This window comes from Patiria miniata, unplaced genomic scaffold (genome assembly GCF_015706575.1).
Source record: "Patiria miniata isolate m_02_andy unplaced genomic scaffold, ASM1570657v1 HiC_scaffold_6, whole genome shotgun sequence".
Lineage (NCBI taxonomy): Eukaryota > Metazoa > Echinodermata > Asteroidea > Valvatida > Asterinidae > Patiria > Patiria miniata.
In genome coordinates, this window is record NW_024037073.1 from 7,548,421 (window position 1) to 7,572,691 (window position 24,271).

General features: G+C 37.5%; 1 protein-coding gene across 1 annotated transcript in view; it reads right to left on the reverse strand.

The window, feature by feature from the left end:
- Positions 1-672: 672 nt before the first annotated feature.
- The window catches only part of LOC119742559 (pikachurin-like), a 51,033-nt gene continuing 27,434 nt past the window's right edge, over positions 673-24,271 (reverse strand). The window contains exons 5-14 of the mRNA XM_038218626.1: positions 13,364-13,511; positions 11,551-11,737; positions 7,371-7,496; positions 6,250-6,487; positions 5,191-5,419; positions 3,349-3,529; positions 2,934-3,012; positions 2,199-2,342; positions 1,612-1,799; positions 673-988 (exon numbers count right to left, since the gene is read on the reverse strand). Of these exons, the coding sequence (XP_038074554.1) occupies positions 843-988; positions 1,612-1,799; positions 2,199-2,342; positions 2,934-3,012; positions 3,349-3,529; positions 5,191-5,419; positions 6,250-6,487; positions 7,371-7,496; positions 11,551-11,737; positions 13,364-13,511 (1,666 nt within the window). The 3' untranslated portion in view covers positions 673-842. The remainder of the gene's footprint in view (positions 989-1,611; positions 1,800-2,198; positions 2,343-2,933; positions 3,013-3,348; positions 3,530-5,190; positions 5,420-6,249; positions 6,488-7,370; positions 7,497-11,550; positions 11,738-13,363; positions 13,512-24,271) is intronic.

A 24,271-nucleotide genomic window follows, 5' to 3' on the forward strand; every position in this document is an offset into this window, starting at 1 on the left:
GACCATTAACTTCTGAACCAAGTTCTGAGAATTCAGTGAAACATCATTCTGTTCAAATCTCAACATAATTGTAATCAAATGACCTGATCATTTCAAACAGCCAATATATTATGTTCACATTCCTTCCAGTCAAATACATGTATACCAATTGAAAGTGATTTCTTGACTTATTTCTGATTATTGATTTTGATACAGAATCATCTTCATCAATTGGTACGTCATTGTTGAGATTAAACTATGATAATTAATGACATGTTAGGTTGTTAGATCCCCTACAACCAAAAATGTCAAACTTTAAATTTATCTTTAGAAACTTAGAGTTCATGAACCAAACACTTAGAAACTACAGTAATGTACAAAAAAGTGAAAGGGAGTTCACATAAAAACTGCAAACTTAAGATTTACTCTATGTATAAAAATAGTACTAGCCACTTTTTTTTTTACAGTACACAAAAAGAGGGAAAACTATTTTTTGTGCACACAATGATGCATAGTGTATAACAGGCTAGCAGAAAAATGCCTACATGATTACAATATCTATGGGTAAAAAGGGGAAAAGCTATGTGATACAGTACAGCAAAGCTGGTATTGTTGACTACTTACTTGCACGTACAATGTTCATATAATTACATACAATCCTTGATCAGATTTGAATAACATTTGCACCACTATATTATTTTTAGAGGCAATAATTCTTAAAATGTGCCTTCGTTTGTTACAATGACATCAAAAAGTTAACACACATAAAAAATGTAAAAATTTAAAAACAAGACAAGACAGCCCCCCCAAAAAAGCATCAACGAGGACAAACTTGAAGAGCAGAGCCTGAAGGGCTTTCCCATCTAAGCACAATGATTGACATTTCTACCTTCTGATGGATCTTGATATAGGTCTAGTTTGTCACCCTCTAGCATTACATTGCGTATGCATCCAAGAAAGCCAATGGTGTAACGCTTGAAAGAAAGCTCAGCGACATCCTTCATGCCACCTGCAACAAGACACAGTAGGTCAGGGTATAAGAATTCAACAAATAGCAATGAACACCAGACCAATTCCATATAACTGGGGGAGGTCTTTTCTTCTGAGTCTGACAATGTGTGCAAAGTCTTAATGACCAAGCCTTCATATCTATACCATGTGAATGAAGTACACTTTGGGCTTTTGGTTATGGGCAGGCACACAAGTATTTGTACCACCAAGTATTTTCTTGGCAATATATCTGTATCAGACTGTGTGTCTAGACTCCCTTTCTTGCTCATTGAAGGTGTCCAGTCAACGCAGCCTTGCTATTGTTACTTGGATCCTGCTATATAAACCTTGCTAAACTTGTTAAAACAGGTTCATATTAGATTTTCTTTTGTAAAAATTTACCATGAGTGTTGACAATCCATTTTGGAAATTGTAAATTGTGATAAGTCTTAGCACACACCAGAGCCACACCAATAAACAGAGCATTTTGACAGAACCACTTCAATTCAAAGTTCTCAATTTGCAAATATATTTTCTATAAAAATAAATACATGTTCACATTCCTAACTTGGCTTACAAAAATTACAACATGTAATTTCCCAAATTGTTAAGTGTACTGACAGTCTGATAAGTGTTCCTTACCCAGATAGAGTCCATTATTGATATCCAGACTTTTCATTGGTCCAGGCGCTGTGGCCATTAGCCCCTCTCGTTGGTCTATCATCAATGTTCCTGATGCACCTTGACGTTGCATGGATACTGTGTGCCACTCACCATCATTAAATGTCTGATTTGTAAGGATGGATACAGGACCCCCACCCAAGTTATAGCTGTGGGTTAGAAAACAAAAAAGTAGACAACATAGGCAAAACATGCAAAGCACATGTCAATAAGTTACCACCTGTGTGAAATGGTGAGGTTAACCAAGGCTGTCAAATTACTTGGGCATTTTTTATTGAGTTTTAGCTTCCCATTGGGATATATGGCTTGTGACAACAAATACTAAACAATGCATGCAGCATTGTTACATATCATATTTTGCACATTCAATCTCACCCAGAGTTGGAGAAAATTGTCATTGATGTGGTTGAATACAATGCTGGGAATGCTGAATCTATCTCTCATTACTGACTATCAGTTCATAGTCACTGTAATGCATGCATACAACAACCTCAATCTAACACCACAGAAGACAGTAGAGTTGTCATGCATCAACAATCCATACCAACCTCCACTTCAACATTCCATTATCCAGTCCCAACGCCATGAAATCACTAGTAGACTTCATGACGTCACGTCCCATCCACAATATCAGACCATCTGAGCTCCATGTCCGGAACTCCAGTTGAATATTATCATCCTGTCCCCCAACTCTGTACAAAAAGAGAATACAAAACATGATGACAACTGTTCGGTAAAAAATACAGGGGAATCCACTTTTCACTTCACTTTTATGCTCTCTTCGCAATCCTGAAGATGATCATCATGATTTTTAAAGCATTGCATTTTGTACAACAACATTGCGCAACATGTTTATTTTACTGTCAGACTGTCAGTCATGGTCCACGTGCAGCAGCCTCTAAGCTCTGTGCCTAGTTTCAATCGTATGATACGGTAGGCTTATGCTTAAACATATTCCAGCAGTAAACTACTCCAATCCAGCCTTACGTGTGTGCTTCTACCGTACAATCTGTGCACTGACAACTGGTAGAACAGATTAAAATTGCGATAACGCGGTGCCGTTTTCATCAATTTCTCTTTAAATTTTATTTAAAAAAATCAGATTTTGCAGGGAAAGATCGTTAGAAAAAGCGGAATTTGGGAAACAAATTTGAAAAAGTTGAATTTCTGATGAAAATCGGAAAACTTTCATTGCTGTTAATGTTAAAATCTTATCAATGCACAACTTGCTCCATGACATTCAAGACAATGACTACGAACCAAGTGGAGGGGAATAGACCCACCTTTTTAAGACCCAGTCACTGGTGAATCTGAGGTAGCTACTTCCTTGGAATGAAGGCACTTCCACAATTCCCTCTATGTCTGCAACATCATAAAAGGGGGACAACAATCAATACGTTTGAACAAAAATTAGCCTAAGTTGTATTGGTAGTTTTATTATACACGTGGGGCCAATTTCAACAGTAAGCATAAAACTTGTGCAGATAATTGTGCTAATGTTAATCACCACATATCATGTTACTGGTTAAAGCAGGTGTAATAAAATGATCTCTGTGCAAGTAAGCACACAGTATGCATGTCTGCACTGATGCACAAGGCTATGCTAATCTATATGCTTTCATAGCAGTGTTATTGTCATGTCCATCACATCTGAGTCCAAAACATTCCAAATACAAGTATGTTACAATGTATATTTACCCTCTTCACAATTGATGCCCTGATACCAGAGCGGACACTGGCAGGAATACGTGGCATGTTGAGCGGCACACTCTCCCCTGTTTTGACAAGGTTGATCTACACATGGATGGTCTGCATTCATGACATTAGCTCCACGGATAGCATCATCAATCAGGTCTAGTGGTTTATCATTAATGATTACCTGAAGGTGCAAAGAAATCTTCAACATTACTACTTGTTTCAGCTCTTCAGTATCTGACATTATGTGAATTATCAACACACAGATACCAACAGACATTATTGAGTTGTTCTTGAAGAGGAAAATACAGAATGTAGAATATACACCTGGGGTAAAAAAAAAGAAGAAACGTATTGAGGAGAGTGTAGTACCAGACCATGCACAGGCCACACAATGTTGATAGATTGGATTTCCTCTATTTCATTTCACTTCTGCAGCTATGCAATCAGCCTATACTACAGACATCAACATCTATGGTGTGGGCTTCAATTCTCATAAACTATCTTAGACATGCCTAATATACCTATATTACAAGAACATTACAAGAAAGAATGACTGAACGTGCATTTCAGAGTCATAGGTTGATAGTCCCTTTCACTAAAGAAATTTTAAGTGTCATTCTCTCTAACTTGAGGTTGCTAGACAGGAAATCCTGTGCACTTGAATCTGTTGTCATAGGACATACATGGTATGTTATGTGTTTAGGCAGGATGTTGGCTGTCACAGGAATCACAGTCAAGGACACTATGGACTCCATACACATGCACCCCTTCAATGGTGTAAGGGAGAGAGGAAGATGATGGACACTTGAATGCCATTGCTGCCATACGGCCACTCTCATTGTACACATTAAGAAGAAATCTGGTCATGCATGCATTGTACACGTACATGTACACCCATGTATACTTGTTCCGTAGTTGTGGGGACTACACATGAGTTGTCCCATGGTACTATGGGAACGGAAGATGCTGTGGGGACAGCAGAAAGTCCCCATAACTCGGTCCTAATTTGCCTAACAATAAAAAAATGTTCCCATAATGCGTTGACGGCCTGCCCACCGTGTCACCCACACATGGTGCGTCTTACATGTATGTAATAACAAGGCAACAATAAGCATCATCTATGCTCAGGTACAAGTTTAGTTTATATTATCACTGCTTCTGCATTTAAATAGTGGTTTCAATTTTATGAACAAAAAATCAACATGTTGCAGTAAGTCTGTCGGCATTGTTCTTGAGGTTCTTTGTCTACTCCCCAGTAAGTACGGAGTGAAAATCCTGTTCGAGAACACTGCTCGCGTTTAGTTTCTTGTCATTTGAAACCCTGTTCTCGTGTTCAATCAACACGAGAAAGGGGTTTTGAATATGCCCAAATGTCAAGAAAATGTACAGCATTCAAACTAGAAACAAATGTATTTCATGAAGGGCGGGCCAGCACAGAGGTAACCATCAAATCCATGAAATAAATGTATGAAAGCAAACTCTACACACACAGGAAAAGAAGATCAAGTTTTGTTAATTAACTTACAGAAATAAAGATTTCAAAGGAAGATAGATATTGGATCATTTTGCAACTATGTTCATTTGACAAATGTTTACGTTCACAAAGTTGGCAATATGACTTCTGCAGCACACACATATGAAAGCCCACTTACCACTGTGGCAAGGCATAATTCTGTGGCCTCTGCCGCTAAAACATTTTGTACTCGAATCTTTTTCAAACATACTGGCCCAAGTTCATTAAAATCTACAACCAAAGTGGACAAAACATATTGAAATGCCTCTAACCTATCAGCCAAACAGATTGTAAAAAACCTAATCACCGGACATACCGTAGGTACAAACCTTTTGAATATCGCCAACAAATGAGGTTGACATTTCCGCCTTTTTGGATACATGTGAGGCATCATCCACACCACCAATGTATAGGTCACCAGCAAAGGTCAATTGGGTAAAAGCGCCCTCTGCCATTCCACTCAGGACACGTCGTTTGTCCACTTGCAGGGTACCATCGCGGGCAGTGCGTGATGCAATGGCAATGTGCCACTCATTTAGGGACACCGGCTCTGTTGTTCTGTATTGGAAGATGTATTCAATGCATTTCCTTTTATATTTCTAGTTATACAAGCCCAGGGAATCCTCTTTATGTGACTGGACCAAACGACAGGAATCATTCAGTTTTTCAATAAAATATTGTCAAATCAGTTTTTGAATTCCAAAGACTTTCTACGTAATCAATATTTTATATGATGGAAATTAGCAACGGGAAATGTTAATGTAGATATTGGATTTTTTGGCCATTGAATGTGATAACCCCTATTACATATAAGAAGCCAACCCCGTCATGTTTGGTGACTGAGTGGTTCAGATATCTGAGCTGGTCAGCCAGGGGATGTGGGTTTCAGTCCCATTTGACCATGTTTGTGACTGAGTGGTTCAGATATCTGAGCTGGTCAGCCAGAGGATGTGGGTTTCAGTCCCATTTGACCATGTTTGTGACTGAGTGGTTCAGATATCTGAGCTGGTCAGCCAGGGGATGTGAGTTCAGTCCCATTTGACCATGTTTGTGACTTTATTCTCACAAGCTCTCAGACAGCATCGAGTATTAAGTGTTTATAAAAATTATGTTGGTGAAGGGCAAAACCTACAAATTATATTTTCATCTCTTGACAAAAAAATACATCTTACAGGATACAGTCTGCGAGTCTGACTTCTACAAAACACAACATCTTTATTGTGTTGACTATAAAGAAATTAGCAATAAAAATGGACAGTACTAGCACTAATGACTCAGACTTATTCTGCCTGTCTGTATTGGTTTGCCTCTATCAGAACCAAGACAGCTTAGATATGATTTCATTGTCATTTTGAAACTGTACTTGAGATGTACATATTTCAACAAACCTTAACACAGCGGGTCCTGAACCACAATCAAATCGGAACTCAACGTGTCCTTCAGACATGCCCAGTGAGACAAAATCTCCTGCTCTTTCAAACTTTTGGCCGCTGTAAAGGAGCATTCCTGTGGGTTGATGGGGCCGGAAGATCACTTCAATCTCAAGGAAGGATAGGTGGTTCTTGCCCAGACTCTGATGGACTAGATGGGAAGAGCCATTGAAGGATGGGATATGGAGAAGGACATCTAGGGGGCAACAATACAAAGCAAGAGAGAGAGAGAGAGTTGATAAGTAGATGGACAAAAAATACGTATGTGGATAAAAAAAGACAAGAATTGGGATCAACAACAGAGAAACTTGACCAGGCTTTGGATCTTGGCAGAAAATCAAACTGGTTTGGTGTGGCTGCTGGCGACAGAATATTGGTTCAATAAATCAAATCTACCACAAGTATTTTGGACAAGTCACAATTGTTCAAGTAAGCCATTCTTCTGTATATCTGACTAAATTTCTATGTCATTCATAACCATGAAGATTTAACTTCTTTCTTTATGTTTGCAATATTCTTTAAATGGTAGGATTTCTTCACTTTATTTTATCGGGGCTTGAATTTTAACCATTGCTGGATCTGGCATTTTTACTATTTGGGGTATAAAGGAGAATTTGTGCATACATTTTCTTTTCAAGTTACAGTCACACGCTATAAAAGTTGATATGTTACTTTGTTTCATTATCTATCAAACCACCAAAGTGAATCAAAATGTAGAAGGCACTACAATTAATGTTTTACTCTTTTGCTTTTGGGTATGGGGGAGGGGGAAAACTTTTCGATCAAATGTTATAAGAATAGAGTATTTAAGAATATAAATAAGGAATATATTCATGCTATGGAGACTTTTTCTAAACAAAAATAACAAATTAAAAGAAAGGTTTTCATTCTCAGAATACATGCAACTGCTCTGCCCTAATGACACTGCTACCCATGCTAAGTGTAATGCACTCTTAATGCATGTTAGTCTGCATGAGTCAACAGATTATGGCTCCAAATTCAATTTGAATGTGGATAAATTGATCAATGGCCTAACCACATCAGCTGCAGCAGGCCCTGGTTGTGATTGGATTATTTACCCTTTTCACAAGTAGGTCCAGCCGTGCCTAATGGGCAAAGGCACAGGTAGCGACTAGCTGACTGGGCCACACAGGAACCACCATTGCTACACATGCCTTCATCACATAGTCCACTGCTACATTCACCTATACACAGATACAAATGAAAATAACAACAAAGTCAACTTTTCCACAGGCATCCGTGGTTTTTACACGTTAGGTGTATTCTATGAAGTATGAATCTGATGTTAAGCACAATCATTAATCTTACAGGTTATCCCTTATGACTGAGTAAGTGGTACAAAGGGTTACCTGAGATAACAATGACTACGTCCTCAGTAATTCATGTGTACAAACCTTATGGGACATGTCAAGGAAAAGATAAACACCAAACAGTAGGAACATAAAAGGGGCAATTCCATGGTTAGTTTTGTTACATTTTAAGCAATGTAGCACCACTGTTTGGGCTCCAACATCAACATGTGTGGCTATCAATTCTCCATTATGGTACCATCAATACATCTTACCAGGATTTACAACACAGCCATAGGCCTAAGCTATATCAGTTAGACTTGTTTTCTGAGTTGATGGGAACATGTACATGTAATCTTGGTTAGTTATGTTACAAAAAGGACATGGATAAAAAAATGCATGTCTTTACACAAAACGTTTCCTTAAATGGGATACAGTGAAACAAATCATAGTATTTCTGTAATTGCTTACTTACTGACAAATGTTTTGACATACAACATTTCTCAATTTCTCTCATCAGTCTAAAGCACTGCCATAACATCTTGGTTAATTACCGGGTACGTTACATTTAGTTACAGTTTGTCCGCCCATATTTGGTACAAGTTAAAAACATATCAGAAACTAATAATCAAACAAAACGTTTTTGTGGCATAAAACATGAACCTTCAAGTATCTCTGCCTTAAAAACAAAAACTTAAAAATAACACTTGTTTTTTTGCATGTTAAAACAAGGTGCCAAAATGACTGCTGAAAATTTATAGTTTTAGCCAACAATCAGTTGTGGTTTTTTTTGTTAACAAAAAACACACTTAACTTCATTCCAACTCACTGGGACACCACTCAAATGAAAGGTCTTGTTGGCCCCTATACTTTGATACCTGTACCACGTTTGAGGCTGTGATGCTTGTAGTTTTAAAGAGTTTTTACAGATTTCCGCTTTTCCGCCATGTCCACTTCTACCGGTATGTAGAACTGACCAAAGGGAAAGTACTGATCCTCGGTAGTCTAGTAAAACCAGAATGTGTATGTGAACAAAGACACACACTGAAAGAAGTAACCCCAATTTCTTACCTATAGACACAATTCAATTGAAGTGGCTCAGATATTAATAAAAAAACTCTTGCCATCGCAATTTTGACACACACTCTTACAGTTACTACATTAAATGAAATCCATAACTATACATGTATGCACACAGATAATTGATTTTTGTCTTCTACCTGTACTGTTTCCCAAAAGTGTGAGAGTGTACACATCTGAGACACCTTTCATCAAACTGGTCAATTCTAGACACAACTGCAATAACCATGGGTGTCAACTTGGCTTTATTAAAATTGTCAGGTATCTACGCAGACCCCTTCCAAGTTGAGCAAACATCTGCTGCAGGGGATGGCATGATTGCACTATTCCCACCCCCAGCGGCATGCCTCTGTCATGGAGCAGCCATATTCCCTTTATTAAATTCTGTTAATCAAACATGATTGCACTTGCCACCTATTACAAGGTCCAACTGCTTTCAGACAATCAAATATTATTCATTAGTGGCCACAAGTATGAGGGTGACAACACTAATTACGTACATTACATACAGGGCTCTTTTCTGCATTGGTGTACACTGGGTTTTTCCACTAGTTTTTAAGCAATAATGAGAAATGGAAGATGTACGTGCACTGCCTCAATAAGCTAATAATAATAATTCAAAATTGTTAAGTACTGTAGTAATTCAATAACTAAACAGTGGCCAATTTTTTTTGGTCGATGTCTCATTCAAAAGTGAATAACTTTTGCACTGCTAGAAAAATACCAATTTAGAAAAAGAGTCTATTTATTTGGAATGAAAGTTGAAAGTAGCACGGGGACTTAATGTACCACTGCAAGAAAAGCTCAGGGTTATTCTGTAATCCATAGAACTCTACCCACAATACCAAAGACACTCCAGTGAATACAAAAGAAGAAAAATGGTTCCTGCTTTCTTTTGAAAGTTTCCGTCTCTAGATGCTGATTATTTCTTCGATATACCAGTATGTGCCTCAACAATACAAGTATTATGCTATCAAACTGACTTCACTTGAAACATTCTTCATTTTGTGGTTAATTTAATGGCCTTTGCCCTTTCAAGCATGGATAAAAAACTTCAATCACATTAATTTCAATCAGGAATGCGTTGTGTTCATTGCCGGGGAGTAGCAATGATACAGTCAGCCAGTTTCTGTAGCCTATCAATTTTCCTCATAAATGTCAGGTTTAGTGCAACTTTTATTGCAGTGGGATCATGTTGCAGCATCAGTAACAAACCTTCACCTGGCTAGGCAGTGATACGATGCCAGCACCCACTGAATGAGCAAGTCATCCTATAGACCGACCTCTACAAGCTCCTTCACAGATACATGTAATTCCTGGCAATATTTTATTGGCAACTTTGCAACTACTTCATTTTTCTTCAATCATGTTCCCGTTTTTAGTGGTGCCATAGTTGACTGATTTTGATTAAATGTACCTTCCTCTTTGTGTAAGAAGGTCCATGTACTTCTTATAAAAAAAATAAAAACCTCATGAATACATGTACAAACATGTATGTACATGTAGTAACATTCTTTATTATTCTCCTCAAAAATTTGAAATGTCAATATCATCATGAATGGAGTGTACGCATTATTTTTGTTATGTGTATGTACCCATGTGTAACCTTAGACTGGTACACCTGACTTCATAACACACATGTCCATATATGAAGACAGGCCTTGTGCTTCTGCTACCTTATTGGTTGCTATGCGTCTTGGCTGTACCATCTCCCCTATAGTTTGATTAGCCTACTTCTCCTGCACACTCATGCACTACGTTTAATGCAGCATCCTATAGGTATGTGCATAAATATTCAAATTACATTGACCCCTACAGCATGAGCCAATCCGACACTCATTCTGCTGGCCAGTATCAGACTTTAAATGCCTGTCCACAATAATCCGCCACTTTGAGTCTGTGTTCAGACTAGTGTAAACTCACCTGCCAATAAAGCGGAGAGGAAGTTTTGGTGCTTATCAGAAATATCAGATTTTAACAGAAAATTAATAATCCAAAATTCAGACAATATGAATGATGCTAAGTACATGTATACCTTTCCCTCCCCCCCCCCCCGAGCCCACTCCCACCACACTCCTTTGTTCCCTAATCTCCTTTCATCCACTGCACACCTTCCCCCCCCCCATCCCTCCTTTGTGTTTCTCCTTCCAACCCTGCCTGTGTGCATGTCCCCATGTTTGTTTCTTGCCATGTGTCATTTGCCTCTGAAGAAGTCTTTGCTCAAGACGAAATATATCAGGCCTCTCTAACTATTTGATTTACATGTGGGCAATTCCACACTAATGGGCCCAAAAGTGTGACATTTGAGAAGACCTTTAAGTTTTGATGATAAAACTACGATCTTGGTCTCTCAATTTTTGCTGTAAACATTGCAAGCTTCGAACAAATGTCCTCACCTGCAAATGATACAACTGGTTTTGTATTTTAGAAAAAATAGTGAATATTGATTTAAAAAGTGTTACGTACGTAACGAAGGACAGACATTTTAGATAAAGTCACAAAGTAGTAAGCATAAAGTTTAATGATCCCCTAATGTTGACTTATTTAAGAAGATGTACCCTGGAGGAATGCTTATACTCATAGTCAGTGTGAAGAATTATTTGATATTTTATAATCAGGATTTATACGTACGAACAGACTGGACACTTGTCACAAAATGTCTGTCCCTGTTCGTACGTAACCCTAATCACATCATAAATTTGAAGCCAGTGTGAAAACTGTTATATTTTTGCTTGATAACAATGTAAAATGGCTTAATAATGTCACGGGAAGTGCCTATTAGAAACTGAAGTGGGGGGGGGGGGGTGGGGGTGGGGGAGGGGGAATGTTGTTAGGGTGTATTCGGGGCTGGCTATGACCAATGACTTACCCACATCCACACCACCCACCGCAAAGCCTCTTGGCTCCAGTCTCATGTCACTGTCTACATTGTTGATGACTAGTCTCTCTACGCAGCCTGAGAAGCCAGTACTGATGCTAGTTTGGCTGATTGCTGTGTAGTTACTGTGGCCGCCAAGGTAAAGGGGACTGCGAAGGGTTAGCTTGGAGTATAGTCCCTACAAACAAACAAACACATTACATTCAGATGCAAACTGCTCTAGGCCTATTGAAAATTTAACTATACTGCACGACGTTTCATGTAACATGTTTTATTGTTAAAACTTAAAAATTATGCCTATCACAAGGCTTCACAAACATGTCTTCACTTTATAAGCCGTAACTTCATTAACATAGTTGTGATCATAGACTGCTGTTGGATAGAAACTCCTTCCTCATCTTCATGCATTATATCAGCTGTGCATCATATCCTTAGCTGTTTTTGCTGCAGGGACTTAATGACCAGGACGCTTCACAAATTGTCACCTGTACTGTAGATGTTTAATGGCAAGTACATGTACTTAGAACATACATGTACAGTCTGGTGGGATCCACTAAGACAGTAGAGAGTTACATTTGTAAGGGTGGGGTTGGACAAATGAACATGTTATATGGCTCATGCATGTACATTAACATAGAAAGATATATACATTAGTATACATGTATCTTTGTTACTGCATACACTTCCACAACACAGCTACAATGAGCAACTCAAGACACAATACATGATCAATTAAGCTACAAGTATAGAGCTACATGTATATGTTAAAGACATAGGTCTACACGTACCGGTTCATGTAACAACAGTATTGGTACCAGTGTCACATGAAAATCCCACTCCTATGAAAATCGGACCCCTTTTCCCTATTATTGGTTAATCCCTCTCACGTGACCGGTCACTTTCCTAATTACCATACTTACGCATGCGCGGTATTACCAATGAGTCCGAATTTCAAAGAAACGTAAATTCACGCTACACCGGTACCTGTCAAAAACTCTGAAGTATAAATTATATGGAAAATATGTTGTCAAATTGTTTCGCCATTTGTCACTTAAGTTTGTTTTTTGAGTAATATTTCATATTGTTAACAGCATTTCGGTTCTATTTTTTTTTTTATTGATTTAACCAATTATGTTTTTGGACAACTTACATGTACATGTAGTTATTGATAATTTTCTTCAATTTGTGTACATGTACATTGTATGTTCAACTTTTTGATGTGAAGTTCATATCAGCAATTTGGAACAAGTCTAGAAACGCTGCAGTGGAGGCTTTAAAATGACAAAGCTTCTTGTGGGATCCGGTCATTTTTCACCATGTTCAGGGTTTTCCCAGTTTGCATCACATAGGAATGTGGTCATCAGTCATACTGTCATCAGGCATACTGACAAGGCAAATGTTCTAGTTTACTGCTAGGAAAGTAACAAGAACTGAACATGTACAGTACTCTACCTCTACCCATCGAACACAGCACAAATGTTTACCTTCATTCTCTTGTGCTATAGACATCCAGCAATGCATGATAAAAGAGCAATTTTGAAGAAAACAGAATTAGTTTCCTCGCTGTTCTGTGTATCTTTATCATTGGGCATTATCAGTGGCAGCAGTTACAGCCACTATCAGATCATGTCACCTAAAGATGAGAGTGAAACTGTGGCCTCAGTATGCAAACATTGTCACAATGCAGACACAATGAGTCTGAGAACATTCTGACAAAGTTACGTGCACTTCACACCGTTTGCACATGTGAAGTATAACATGGTGTATGCAAACAATAGTTTGTTCCTTCAGCAGGTCAACAAACCTTGGATTTTCCCTTGACAGGTTTCTCCTGGTCCACCTGTATCCAGCCATCCCAGTTGTCCCTGTTGATTGTTACTGTGTGCCATTTTCCCAATGACACTGTCACAGCGCTGGTGATGATCCCTGGAGCTGTTCCCCCAAGATCATACCTGTAACCAGAATCAATACATACAGGCTTCATTAGGCTCATGCTTTATCACAGGATTCAATAACCATTACATGTTACATTCACCTTAGACAGGCCTTCCAGATCATGCCAAACCAATTTATTCAGAAGATTTTACTTATAAATACATGAAAATTTGACATTTGAAACAGTTAGGAGTGGCTGTAGTTGTGGTCATTCCGAATGACTCCAGAGATTAGTCAATAAAAAATGAACACAGAAGTTTGTCCAAACACAAACCTATTATTTGGGTCAACCTGAATCACTCCTGATACGATTTGGTTTGGTTCCACAATTTCCACTCTAGAACGCCAGTCTGATTCAGGTGTAATACAGTACATGAATGCCATAAACCATGTTACTGAACTGATCATCTTTTTTCCCAAGCAATAAACAAATCACAATACATCTAAAAAACCAAGAAGTCATAATTCACATCTTTTTATTTAGCCATTTGAGAAAGACACTATAAGGTATAAAAATTATCGGTAATGTTGAAAACTACATGTAATTGTTGAAATGTTACTTGAATGGACACGGCCTACATATCTTTTTTTCCTGGAAACCCATTTGACTTTTTTTTGAAAAACACAATTCTTTTAAATGTAGGTTGTTCCACATATTGTGCATACTGACTGTATTAGTTCAGTAGAACCTGCTGAAAAAAATAATGATTTGCTGAGCTTTGACCGGATTATTGGCACCATTAATATTAGCTAAGAAACACTCAGAAATTGTTCAACACTCTGACAAAATTTCCCCAAATTTTGTTTCTGAAATGAATTTTCTAACCTTCCTTTTTATTTCTCGGTTTTTTTTTGACACAGTGTTACAAAGGTAAAGTATAACAGTGCTGGAGTGTGTCATGGTTTCAGAAACAGTTCATTACTTTTGGGAGTCATTGAGAATCTAGAAGTGAACTATTTCTCTAAATGGTAAATGTATTTGTTGGACCTCTGTGAAGAAGTGTTCCTGAAAATCTGGGTACCTGTGGGACATTATAATGAGCCTGGTGGTCTGGTTCATGCATTATTGCAATTCCTTCTGAAATGTTTAATGCAGCAAGACCAATAAATTTCCTTTGAAGCTGCCAACTTTATTTCTTCCAGATGGTTCAGTATTCATATCGCTCTGCACTTCAAAATTGTACCTACTTGATTTCCGGTGTTTGCATTGGTGTATGTACATGACCATATCTATATATTTCAGGGGATCACTTCTGTATGATCAATTGTGTGATAGCGGTTGGGCTTTCTTCAATGTGATTTCCTACTGAAACTGTAATTGGTTCCGTCTGTGGAAGATCAAGAACATCAAATTTGTTTCAGTCTGTTGTGGTCTTATATCCACACACACAAACTATTAATGTCAAACCATTCAATTTTCTTAAACATTTTCTCCCAAAGTTTATAAAAATTGACACAGACATTGACACTTCAAATTTCCAATCCAAAAAAGAAAAAGAAAAGAAAAGAAAAAGAAAAGAAAAGAATGCATAGTTGAAGTTTCATCAGAATGTGGATATGATTCATAAACAGAATGGACACAATTCACACAGTGAGCATTGCAAGTTAATATCTTTCAACATGTACATATAACACAGACCACTTGGGAATGGTCAGCAAATGTAATGATCAAACACTTCACTAATCCATCTGGCAATAATATATCGCAGAATATCTTTGGCATCTTGACAAGCATGCTGAACATTAAAGGCTAGTCCTCAGGCTGAAAATGTCTTCCTCTCAATGAAATTCATCGTTACAAATGAAGTGAGTGACAGATTTAGTGAGTGTCAAAAAAGCATCCCCTAGTCCATACACTGATGGAAGTTTTTGGTTCATTAATACATATAGGTACCCTAGTACATGTATAATGGATACAATGGCCCAAATCGGGCTGCCAAATTAAAAAATAAAAAATGTCACGTTTACTTGGGTATATTCAGGATGTTCCATGACATACATGTACATCAGAATTTTAAAAATATGCAACAAAGTAGCAATGTCTACACTAGGAACAAACTTGAATCTCACCAACTGACTTTTTGCCCCATGAACACTGAACAAATTTTGCTTTCAAAATGCAAGAGTCAAAAATAAGTATTGCAAAGTGATTTAAACGTAATATATGCACTAATTGCCTAAAAACAAAGAGGGTGCAGAATTTCACAAAAGGCGTTGCACATTCACTGCTGTTAAGTACCGGTAGGCCTACCTGTCTAGAAGCTGCACAACGAAACAAGAAACCAACAACTTCAAGGGTGCTATGTTGAGAGATAAGTGTTATACATGGACTACTCTTCACTAAGGAATTCCTTTTTAATTCTATTGTTCTCATACTCTTGGGGCTTTAAAGTAGAGTTGATCGGACTGCAAAAAGAAAACCGTAGATGAAAAATCTGCATTTTTTACTCATGTAGATGACCTAATTAAATGTACCTTTGAAGTGTCTGTAGCTACAGGCTTAATATTAGCTGAATGTACACATGTAACATAGACAGGATATTACAAGACAAGTACATATAACTACTTTGCAGTTTGTGAGATTGAATTGTTTGGCATGTGCCATGACCGTTCTATTTATAGGCCTAGCTCTCAAAGTAGGTGTTCTGAGAAAATGTCTAAGTGTGTTCGTGAAAACATTTCACAACTAAGTTAAATTCACTGAAAGGCGTTGAAGCACTTGCACCCATGACTGACCGATATACATGTACTAGACATCCTAGAGACTGCAGGCCTCTCAGAACAAACATACAATACAAGGTTAATTAGTAGCAATGATTAGTTTTCTTTAAAATATGAGGAACCTATAAATCACCATTTGCAGACAGAGGTATTGGCCCAGGGTTACCAATTAGACAATAGCTCAAAGACCTCCTTATCCCCAGAGCAATCTCAGAATCTCCATCTTCTTTGATATATGCAACGTAACAGGTTTTGTTACATTTTTATAAAATCCCAGAGTTTCTTGTCTTTTTCATTTACAGCGTGGTTGGAAAACATTATCATTAATGTTCAATTTAAAAAAAAAAGACACCTCCCCCCCCCAATCAGCATACCGGTATGTGTAGGCCTACATGTACCGGTACATGTACGTGTCCTCAACATGGTCCCACATTTTTCCAGGTGCAATAGCTTAAAACTATAACCCCTTTTCAGTCTAAAGTCAAAAATGATATTAAAAATGGTGAATATGGAAATACAAATGCATATTCGTAACAACAAATAATAACAAAAAGACTAGATAGGAATGTCAAAGGAAGTACAATGTATGTGAATATTCCAAAAGCATGGATATCTGCAGAATGTTGTACATTTTTAATATGTATTCCTGTCCATCCGCATACATAGATAATGCCCTTTGGACAGAACCACAAAATATCTACATGTAGATTGTAGATATTAAACTATATTTGACCTTTGTTGACCTACATGGCAAAGGGAATACCAGTCTTCCCCTGCAGGGAGTCAATATTCATATCAGACCAGCGCTACTGGCAACGCCCAAATTTAATAACGCGCACCTGACCTTTCCAGATTACCAGAATCTGGGTCTAAACAGACATCTTCAACATCTGTTCCGATAGATTACATTGTATCACTTTCCCTCAATTCTTCGCTATTACCTGATGTGGTTGAACTTTTCCACATGGGATGTTATTCGTGGGGCTTAGGTCATTCCCCTAGTATGGACACAACCGAAACAACCCCAGGGGTGAAATGAGTGGGTTTTCATAAGCAGTCAAAACTATTCAACTCACAGACATGTCGTCGTACATGTACATACTTCTCCGAGGCCCATACATGTATGAAATTTCAATGATTCCAAGTGTTTTCCTTCTTTATCTCAAAGAAAGTTGATTCCACCTTTTATTGTATAATGTACAACTTGTACGTATACGATTCAAAAGCTCTTTCCTTATATAGGTTAATAACATGCAATTATTATTTCATGCCAAACAACACCCTAATCTCAAAACTAGAAAACCTATTTTAAACAGGTGACACATCTAGGGAAAAATATGCAAGACCCCAGACTTAGGACATCTACACCTGCAGCTGTGTGCCCTCATGCCATGTATCATGGGGGGGGGGGAGGGAGGGCTGGAATCAAGGGGGATTCCCCCCCCCCCCACACACACCCAAGTTTTTCTCTTGCCCCCACACTTTGTCTACTTGAAGATTAAATAACTCTCTTTATTTCCTTTACTGTTCAGAATCAGAACAACATGTATAGTTGAAAGTAGAGAGTAAATTTTTGGTTCCGTGCACACATAATATTATAACACACCATAGGTCACTGTGTCATGATAGTGGTTGTTTTATTTACACCTGAAAATGCATTAGTTGCGCCTTAGCTTCTGGAAATCAAATATTATTTTAACTGCCCCCCAAAATATTTCTCCCCCCCCCCACTTGCCCCCTTGCATTGCCTTCCCCCCCCCCCCATCTGGTGCAGCCACTGAATGTATACAGACACGGATGACCCCTTGAAAAACAGCCTCGCGCCCTTTTTCTGATTCTCCATTGCAGTATATTTTTTTCAATGGCTTTTACACGAAGACACTCAACTGAAAAGTTGTATCAAGTTTTGCTGTTAGTGTTAAATGTAACCAAACCTTCAGTGAGAGAGTAGCAAATTTAACTTTTGTTGCAAAAAATATCAGTTTTGAGTAGCAATTTCTCCAAGGTATAACTATTTTCCTTTTGTAAAAATTAAAGGTAAAAATTCGAATATTCTTGTAAATTGTCAAAATTCAAATAATCCAAAGGAATCCCAAATTATTGATTTACCAAAGGAATGAATTTTTATTGAAACTCTGCAAAAGATTCCATTTTGGACTCCCTATTAAGACGTTATAACTATTTATCTGTACTGAGATTACGATTTTACACAATGTACCAATCCTACTTCACAAATGATGAGCATGATTTTTTATATACTAAACTTTGATAAAAGCACAAAAACTACTTTCGTAAAAAAGGTCATAAGCTTCCTTTGGTTAGTCTTGCTGAAATAACTTCTGAATCAGGTTATTAGGGAAAAATGACTTCAGTTCAAAGAATACGAAGTTACATAGTCATGACATTTGCTCCTCCAATATGCCAAGTGTACGGAATGACATACATACACATTGATGTACATGTACTTGATGAAAACTTTCCTTCTTAGACTCTCATTAAAGGCATATGTCAAAAAATGTTTGGAAGACAAACATGTGTACACAAATGTATGTAGGCCTACATGTGTTTTGTTGTTACTGTTTATAGTCATTATAAGGCCTAATGTAAATGATTCCCATAGTCAATCTCTCTACGGTATGTATCATATAGGGTAAGACATCATTCATAGACATCATTCATTCAGCAGCAATTATGTCCTGTCCACAACTCATTTAATGCTGGCATGATACGGAGAAGGAATCTCTACCAATTACTCTGCCAAGTTCTTCTCCAATTAGTACCAGCGTGATATAAAATGTACATGTACGAGTACATTCATCATTCTGAGACACGTGATACAATGTCTCTAACCATACCGGTAGGCCTACAATCCTTTCCCAACTTGCCAGTGCATAGATGGCAATGAGAACTACAATGTATTGTGCATATGTACATGAATAAGATTATGAACGAATAACATGCATGTAGCACAGGACAATTCTCAATATTTTCAATAGAGAGAGGTCACAATCTTATACACAATAAAAGTGGATCCCCCATTCTTCCATTTAAATGTTGTGCAAACTGGGCTAATCTGTGAGAAGAAAATATTACTTTGAAATGTAGTGCAAATATGTAGTGAAAGTCACTGCATGTGTTAACATAATGGTAACAATCACATAGAAGTACAGGTTGATGATAGCTGTGTAGTCCTATGTTCAAGCCTTAATGTCACTGTTAATTACACCATTCATAACAACCAATAATCCCCCTTTTCAAAAATCCAAGTTGCCAGACTTCCCCCACAATATGTGGAGTTAATCACAATAACAAAGCTTGTCAAACTTTTCTCTTTGTGACCAACATGTATGGAAGATCATCCCCTATAAATGTTGTCATCTCCCAGATTAAGATTACATGTAGCTAAATAGTCTTACTAGGAAAGGAGATGAAAGCTTGGCAGTGCAGCACACTAGCTGATTGTCCCCCACACAATCCCTTGCTTATTAGCAGGCCAAATAGCAGGATCAGAGAAAAGATGAACTGAAGTGAAGTAAATCCCTGGACCACAACATCAGGCATGTCTGGACTATTAACTGAATATATCCTATCCATCAATTACAATGTACATGTATGTACCTTCATATTACAGTACCTACCAGTGGTCTTACCAGAGGAACTCAAATTACAAAGAATGTATTAGAGGAAATGTGTTTGGAATAAGACCATGAATATTTATCCCAAATCTTACAGATTATGAGATGAGTTTTGATTTTTATTATTTGTTTCTAGTTACTAGAAACATTCATAATTCAGAATTATGTAAACATTCATACATTTGTACATGTAGTATGCAACGTTTCAACTCTGTAATATAAAAAGTATTTTGTAAGTGTTCATTAATATTCCATGCTTCTGTCCATGAATGAGTGCCTTCTCCTACAAAGTACAAGGTTAACAGGAAAATAAGGGTTTTTTTTGTACTTTGTACTGAACATTTGACATTTTGCACAACTGCTTTATCCCGTTTTTATGATATTGCTGAAATTCACGTGGTGAGGTTTTTTTGAAAAAAAAATGGACCAAGGTCGGACATCCAACCTGGCCCTTTTGGAGTTAATGTTTTGCATTATCATTTTTATGTACATGTTTAAAAGAGACCATACTTCAACAAAACAGTTTCCATAAAATTAACTTTTGGAAATCAATTTCCTTTCAAAGGAATAAACTAATCTCATAATTATAAGTCGTTAGTGGTTGCTGACCTTAGCACTTGTGGTAAGTTCAAAGCACTTTTGCCAGCTTCTTTAAATCTTAACTCCCTGGCATGATTTACTAGGAACCATACCCATCCTGGCAAATTCCAACACCATATGGGAAACTGCACACACATATTTCTGACTTTGATTCTGGAGGTGTGCCAACCCAATGTAAAAGACTGTCAGTTTAGGGATACTGTACCCATTCTGACAGATTCCAACAAAACATGCTGTTGGGGTTTGATGGGTTGAGTTCTGTTAGGGGTAATTAATATTTCCAGAAAACAGCAATTTTCTTTTTCAAAGGCATTTGAGGCTACATGTGTTAAAGGACCAACTGACATTAAAATGTGCATTCTCCAACAGCTTCTACCCATGGGAAAACCTAAAAAATACTTTTTATTAAAGAAAAGAGTTAAATTGCATAAGCTTTGTCAAAGGGCTGTCAATCAATTTCTGGAAAGCTGATATTTAAATGTTATTTTTAAGGCCAGCTAATTTTGTTTGATATTATCAGAAACAAATTATATTCTATTCCTTGAAGAGGAACCTCTACCATATTTTGAAGAAAACAAATTGGTGGTTACTTATTTAATACAAATTTCTGTCACATTTCCTTACAGTGCATGTTTAAAGAAACAATCAACCTCTGGCCAAAAAATGTATGGGAAGGTCTAAAACACTAACAGCCGTTGAATTTAAAGAACCCTTAAATGAATTCCTTGGAGCTTCAGAGAGATATTTCAGTCACATTATGCCACGTTTTCATTCCTTATTATTTAGTTTTAAGAAAGCCTACTCAATATACAAGTACATAACATGATGGATTACAATTCTCAGGTAATTTCATACGAGGATTTAATACAAACAGTCTTTTTCCTTCTTCCTTCTCAAGAAATTGGGGATCTTAAGAAATGTGATGTCTTTTGTTCTGTTTGTCACGGTGCTCTTGCTGAAGCAAGCCAAATCCTGTCTTCTGCCAGCAAAGAAAGAAACTCTGATCAGGCTGCAGGCACCTATTTACAATAGGACAATAGGTTTCCATTCAGCACATTAGCCACTAATTATGGGCCTGCACTTTTTTGGGGATCTTGCTGGTTTTGAAGTTAACAACAAAAAAATCCTTTACACGGACCCCCCCCCCCCCCCCCCCCACGGAAATATTGATTAGCAAAATGTTCATTTTTTGCACAGTCTTTGGGGTTGGATCACTCCACAAATATGTTCACATACATGTACATGTACATGTGCATGCATTGAAGGAGGACATTGCCTGTACTCGCTTCCAAATCCTGCATTACTCCCCCTCACATACATGTACTTGTATGTAACATTTCTAACAGAAATGCTTTGGATGTTCAGGGTAACAAATACCAACAACTAATCCATCCAGGCTTATTTTCTTCAGGTTAGGTGGTTGGTTCAGATACTTGAACCGTCAATACCTACATGTAGGACAGTTAAGTTTTGTATCATTTGGTTTCTGCAAAATTATGGATTTTAAATTCAAGGATTTTAGCCAACCAGCAAAGTGCCTGGGGGTTACTGCCTCAACAAATAAGGAAATACGCCTACAGGGGTTCTAATATGAAAATAAATGAATATATGCATGTAGATCACAGCAACCATTTAAGCTAAAATGATAAGGTTTTATGTTCTGTTTCTACTGACATGACTGAGTCAGAAAGTGACATCATGTATTTCTCCATTCTTCTACCAAGCCTGAGTGTTTCTTGAATATCACTTGAATTATTAGATTCTATCCTCAAATCAAAATAGAACTGTAACATAAAAAGACAAGATTTATCTACCAGAATTCCATCGTGTCCAGGATATTTAACCTCATCTTCCTGTAGTCTCGGATGTTGGGTTTAACCACAGATATGCTACAATGCAACATCCTGCATTCTTAAAAAAAAATCTGTTTATCTATAAAAAAAAAACACTGACTAAATGCTCGCACTTGAAGCACATACACATTACCTATGTTAACAGTTAAATTTAATTACACATTTAATTGATAAATTTAAATTCATGAATGCTGATGGTGTTTCTTTGGGAGAGGTTTTTTTTTAAATTTTTCTTTAAGATTAGTTATCTCTTATTGTATCTCATTAAGTGATCATAATTCTCCCCATGACCTCATATGACATCACTGTAACGGACACGTCCAGTGACGCATTAATAGGATCTCTGAGCCGAATTAAATGCGATAAAAGCATCTGCCTGCAGGGGGGACCCACGGAGCTCAATATCCTGTCCAGGTATACATGTACATCATCTTGACGTCCAGGAAAGCACATTGAAAATTGCCGCCAGCATTATCTGCCTTATTCCCTTTGTCCACACACACGTTTTCCCTTTCATCTTATTCAATTATCCTGCCTATTCAAGTGGCAATGATTGCAATTCTAAAATTGATTTAATTCTCTTTAAACAATAAACAACCCCCAGAAAACACTTTTGAGTAAGTAGATTTCTTCAAGTACCGGTATTAATACTTGACAATTTTTCTTTCAAAAGCAATCAATTACAAAACCCCCCAAAATATTCTTAAAATTTATAAAATGTTCATCCAGTGTCCAAACATTTTCCCTACTGATATTTGTCCATAAATAATGCTAAGCATGCTGATCAGTATAGGACTAGGAGCTATACTTTTAATTCAAATTAAAAAAACCCTGAACATTATATAAGTGAATTATATTGAAATCTATTCGTTGCAATTTAAAAAATCTACAATAAATATGATTGCTTCTAAATACTGCAACGCCTTGAGCACATTGATATGGATCTTCTATGAAACTGTTCATATCTGTGCCTGCCAATATTAGGACAACAACAAGGCAATCGTGCAGGCACAATGAATAACTCAATCTGCCACTAGCATGCATCAACAAACTAGAGGGGGATAGCAAATGATTTATCAGTGGTTTTAATCAGCAGAGATGAAGTGCCTAGAGAAGTAAGACAATCCACAATCTGACCAACCGCTTCAGTTGGCAGCAATATTTGGTTGAAATAAGGTGATGAAATATCCCTGTCTTGCCTTTCTCTCCAAAGGTCTCGCCAACTTGTCCGTCTTCAGTGTTGGCCTTCAGGCCCAGCTTTTCCACTAAATAGCCCCATTTTTATCGGATTATGATATTAAAGACTTGGAAGGACGGAACTAAGAAATGAATCTCCGGGTCGTGCATTGCATGGGTGTTTACTGTATTGGTGCCAAATCTCCCGCAGGGCTGGTTTTTTCCTCCAACTACTGATGTCATCAATGTTATCTCCAAACCCCATGGGGAGCTTGAGAACTTGTATGGCTACTTGTATTGAGAGTAACAGTATCCTTACTGTGCCCCTCAGTAGTCCAACCAGCCTCAGGGTTCCCTGAGCTACATGTATTATGGAAGAGGATCAAGGGATATAGGGTGCTGGAAGATATACATTGTACCTTGGGAATGGGGCATTGCTTGATTGCACTTATTCCATCCCTTTTGTTAGGCAGGTCACAGTTGCTGCTTAAATGTCACAAATTATGTTGATACAACCCAGTATTTTGCCAGCGTTGAAACAGGTTTGTCAGCTGGGCAGTGAATTTGTTCATGGATTGTTTCTCATTTTATCACTCTCCACAAAAGTTGTTTTATTTCATTGGAGATATTAGTTTTGGTGTTAGGCTCAATCACATTGCAATTAAGCATTTTTTTGGGTGACACATTATCAGATCATTTGCATATCAAAACATGTTGGTTTACAGCACATTCTCCGACAGCATATTCTACATAACCATCAGTCAAACCACTGTGATGCATGGTAGAACAGAT